The sequence below is a fragment of the Rhagoletis pomonella genome, unplaced genomic scaffold (genome assembly GCF_013731165.1).
Source record: "Rhagoletis pomonella isolate Grant_MI unplaced genomic scaffold, Rhpom_1.0 Rhpom_scaffold_01489, whole genome shotgun sequence".
Classification (NCBI taxonomy): domain Eukaryota; kingdom Metazoa; phylum Arthropoda; class Insecta; order Diptera; family Tephritidae; genus Rhagoletis; species Rhagoletis pomonella.
The window spans coordinates 26101-30918 of record NW_023460043.1 but is presented as its reverse complement, the minus strand read 5'-3'; the positions used below and the strand labels follow the sequence as shown (position 1 = coordinate 30918).

The 4818-nt window shown below is 38.2% G+C and overlaps 1 protein-coding gene across 1 annotated transcript; it reads right to left on the bottom strand.

Moving 5' to 3' along the window:
• Window positions 1-351: 351 nt before the first annotated feature.
• On the bottom strand, window positions 352-4462 carry LOC118752420 (the record flags this gene model as incomplete). The annotated part of the gene is made up of 3 exons (XM_036487340.1): window positions 4203-4462; window positions 3738-3877; window positions 352-897 (listed from the first exon to the last, which is right to left on the bottom strand). Coding segments are annotated over exons 1-3 (946 nt in total), but the record flags the coding sequence as incomplete, so codon positions are not given.
• Between the last annotated feature and the right edge of the window lie 356 nt (window positions 4463-4818).

The window sequence follows — 4818 nt, the reverse complement described above, 5'->3', positions numbered from 1 at the left end:
ATGTATGTATGTATGTATATGACGAGCTTGGAGAACTTTCCGTAAATACACACTAACACTGTGTCCAGCGTAAACACAGGCACGATTTTGCGATGCGTGCGAGCAACGTACTACCCGCAAAATCGTGCGTGGAATGCTGTAAGTGTACAATTACAACGCGATTATACTTATTGTAACTTATTATTCGGCGTGAAATGGCTTCGTATGCGGCAGTTAAAATATTTTTATTCGAAAACAGTTTATTGACATTACTTTTCTAACTTTGTGGTAATTAAAACACAAATAGTAAAAGTTTTTTTTTTGTAAAGTTTATTTTTGCAGTGGTTCATTTACATTTTGAAATGTACATACACCTTACACGAAGCTGACGAATCGGATCCAACTTTTTCATGAATGGAAGAAGCGACCTCAAAAAGAGTGAATTTTCATCTTCTGATGCTTCGAGTAAAGCTAGCTGTTTGGTTTCGATATCTAAAAGCCTAAGCTCAACGGCATTTCCATCTTGATGTTTGTCCTTTCTCTTTCGACGAACAGACAAAGACCTGAATGAAGGGCATGTTTCAACGAAAGTTAGTTCGGAGTTCTTTACTTCGGAATTTGACACTTCATTATCTGTTTTAGTAGCATTAGTATTTTTTGCCACTATTTCAGCATTTGCCACATTATTATCGGCTTCAGTTGCTGTAGTTGAATCTTCAAGCACCACCGACAAATTTCTAGCTGTTTCTCTTGGGAGAATTGTATCTCTAAGGAAAAGCAGGCTTTTGAAATACCGCCACCTCCCAGTATATATAGTTGCTTGGTCTTGTGTGTCGCCCGATTTGCCTTTTGGAATTTTTTTCAATTCCTTACTGAACTGGTCTCGCAAATTTCGCCACTTCTTTTTAGCATCTTGCTCTGAAAAAAAAAAAAAATTTAGATAAATTGTTTTCTCATTCAGGATATTGAAGTCATCAGTTGATTCTATAGTTAAAGAGGCTTGCAAGGACATTTGCGAAGCGATTCAAAAGATATGTGCCAATCATCGAACATTTTGAAAGGGTGTCAAAAGATTATTTTCAAAAGTGAAATTTTCCCAATTCTTTGGGAGGTATCGGTATAGAATTCTCGAAAACCATAAGTTTTTGATCGGAAAACTCTGTTTTTATTCAAAAGATTCCCAGTAATAATACCCAATTACACTGGTCTACAAATTTCAACTTTTTTTCTGCGAATAAGACGGGACCTGGTGTTTCTGAACGGATTTTTCGTGCTGAACACGAATCCGGGGTCAAAAATGTCCCATCACGTCACGTTAGGGGTTGAAACCCCTAAAAACAGCGTTTTTGGCCATTTTCGAAAAAATTATAGAGCTGAACCCTGACGTGGTACAAATTTTGCATATATCAGAAATTAAAGGCTAAACCGTGCCCTTTCGAATGAGCCCTATGCCGAATTGATCGCGTGCACCCTTAAAGCAGGGGGTGTATTTGTGTTTAGGGGTGCAGGAAAAATTGATCACAGAAAGAATTTAATCTTAAACGATCATAGAAAATTAATAATGCCAAGGTTTTAACTATATTAAAAGTCGCTGATTACGAATCTGCAGTTAGATTTTAAAAATTTAAGATGACGGGTCGAATATGGTGGATATTTTCCCTGGACTCCTAGACACAAATACACCCCCTGATCTAAGGGTGCATGCGATTAATTCGGCATAGGGCTCATTCGAAAGGGCACGATTTAGCCTTTAATTTCTGACATATACAAAGTTTGTAGCACGTCAGGGTTCAGCTCTACAATTTTTCAAAAATGGCCAAAAACGCTGTTTTTAGGGGTTTCAACCCCTTTTTTCTCGAAAACGTGACGTGATGGGAAGTTTTGGACCCCAGATTCGTGTTCAGCACGAAAAATCCGTTCGGAAACACCAGGTCCCGTCTTATTCGCAAAACCCTTGTAGACCAGTGTTATTTATTTAGCCATTTTTTTCATAGTGACTACATTTTATAGATCCGCCAAAAGCCCAGAAAATGCAATGACGGGATAAATAAAAAAATTTTTTAGTATTAAAAAATGTTTAAATAAACAATTGGGCATTATTATTGAAAGCCTCTTGAAGAACCAGAGTTTTCCGATCGAAAAATATTGACTTTTGAATTCTTTACCATCTCTACGAAAAAATTTATTTTCCCATATAAAAATACATGGAAAACTTTGAGCAACTTCCAAATATTTTTCAGTTTCAAAATAAAAAATAGGGGTATATATTTTCGATACAGAAAAATCATCAAATGCCCACCCTAGTGCGCTATACCGAGTGGCACATTTAAAATTTGAGTGAAAGCAATAGAAACTATCGTTCTGAATGCTGTTCATATAGTAAAAGCCGTTTGCCTTCTACGCAACATTGTAATTGATATGGAAAAGGAAGACGATTTTCACAATAATTTTGAACAAAATTCAAAATTTAGGAATACAAACGGCAACTTAGGAGCTTCCGGAAAAAATAATCACCCACCACGGGAAGCAGAAATTAAACGTTCTATATTTGGCGACTACTTTTCAGTAAATAAAATATAAAAATTAAATATTATTTAATTTGAATTCAACATTGTTTACAATAAACAACACAAAATAATTCAAATTTGTTTACCTACTTGGAACCCCAACATTTTTGTAACAACTTCGTTCCATTCCTCTTCCGCACTTCGCCTGTCTTTGTAGCGGCAATGGCTTTTATTCCACAAAACACTTCGCTTTTGTATTTCTGAAATGAGAATTTCCATCTTCATTGCTGAATTTCTCGTACGATATTGCGGGCAAAATCAAACGACTTTGACGTCACAATGCACGCATTATCGCAAAATCGTGCCTACGTTGGACGTTTGCATTTGCCAACATATCTGTGCGTTTTTTTGATCTGCTTGCATTAAACGCACCGCAACACATTCACCGCATTTCTCGTGTCTACGCTGCACACGGCGTAGCTGTTATAAAATCCAAAGGCAATTAATTTAAAGAGAGCAAAAGACGGAAAAGTAAGAGCATGCTTTTAGGCGTTTAACAGAGCAAGGCAATAGAGAAGCAATTTTCGAGGACAATACTCAATTGTGAGCACTCGGCGTACCGTCAAGAGCGCACAAGCCCTAATACATCCGAGTCGCTAATTCGAAAATTTGTGCTCGTGTCAAGAGCGGATATTGTAAATGCTTACAAAGTGCAATACAGAAAATAGCAGAATGACAGGAAATGGGAAAGCAGCAGCAGCAGCAGCAGCGTCAACTTGAGTTTATGACATCGGCAATCGGAACGATGTTTCAATGCAAATGAATGACGATGAATTGTATGTATGTATGTATGTAAGTAGAGTGTGTAGAGTGGCGCAGTATATGCCGACGCTGATGCCATTGCCGATGTTGCTGCAGTTGCAGTTGCAGCGAGATAGGTGGCTGGAAATTGCAATAGTAACAACAATTACTAAATAATTATGATCATCATAAAAAGCTGTGCCGCAGCACGTTGACAATCGAACAGAAATAAGTCAACGTTCGAATATGTCGGGTCATTGTGCCTGCATTTGTGTGTGTGCGTTGCCATAAGACAGCCAGCCAGCCGGTCGATTTAACGGTGTTTGTTGCTGGTTGCGTTTACGTGTGTGTGTGTGTGTGTGTGTGTGTGAGTGTACGCGCAGCAACTTAAAGAATCTAAGTAAGAAGTAAATTATGACACGAAATGTGCGCTTATTTGGTTAATGCAACCTCCTGTGGATGCTGTAGGTACTGATTGCAGAATATGGCGATTTTTATTGAATATGGTTTTGCATATGCCCTGGCGTATGAGCAACTTTTGCTTTAGCTTCCAATACCTTATGTTGAAGCATCTTTTTAACTTCAAGAAGCTTTAAAATTAATATAGAAAATTTAAAAATTGCTATTAAAATGCTTGAAAAGACACACATATATGACAATTATATCCACTGACACAAACTCTGCATACGACCTGCTCATAACCGGAGTTAGCTACTGGGGCTGTCAGCAAAGTACCGCTACAGTAGCACAGCAGCACAACAGTTAAAAAAAAAAAAAAAAAAAAAAAAAAAAACCTACACTATTGTAAGCATAAAAGGAAATTCGAAATTCGCAGACAGGTCTGCACTGTTTTTTCTCATTTAATATTTTTTTCATAGCTGCAACGCCATCATTGTCGTAGTCCTTCGTGCCTACATGGATGTACAAATATTGCGTTTGTTTGTGCAGTTGTTGTCGTGTGTCGGCGCGGTCGTTGTTGCCATCGTTGAGCTGGTCGTTGAGCTGGTCGTTGCCGTTGCCGTTGCCATTACTGGTGGCGTTACAGTGGTGGTCGTAATGGCCAAAGCATCGTAGTCGTTTGTCGTTATAGTCTCGTAATAGTTGTCGCTATTGCATGCACTTGCTGTTCTTGTTGTTGTTTTTACTATTGTTTTGCTGTGGCATTCGTGCAGCATTCATTCGCTCATTGATTGCTGTATGAGTAAAAGCGAAACAAAAAAGATTAAATAAAAAGCAAAAGAGACTCTAAAAAAGAAAGAACAAAAAAATAATAGTAAGCATCGGCTTGCCAACGATTTCGGTGATCGGCAAAAAACTTGCGATTCTTGTTTGCCGGTAGCCTTTTCATTGCACTCGCATAGTTTCCGGGCTGCTGCATTGCCGCAAGGGTAACAGTATCAACAAGAACAACAACGAGAATATTCTGCGCATAAACAACTAATATTTAAGGGCCCACTTTAAGGCGCTAGAACAGTCATAGTATTTTTAAACGAGTATACAATCAATTTCCGAATAGTAGCAGCAGTAGCGG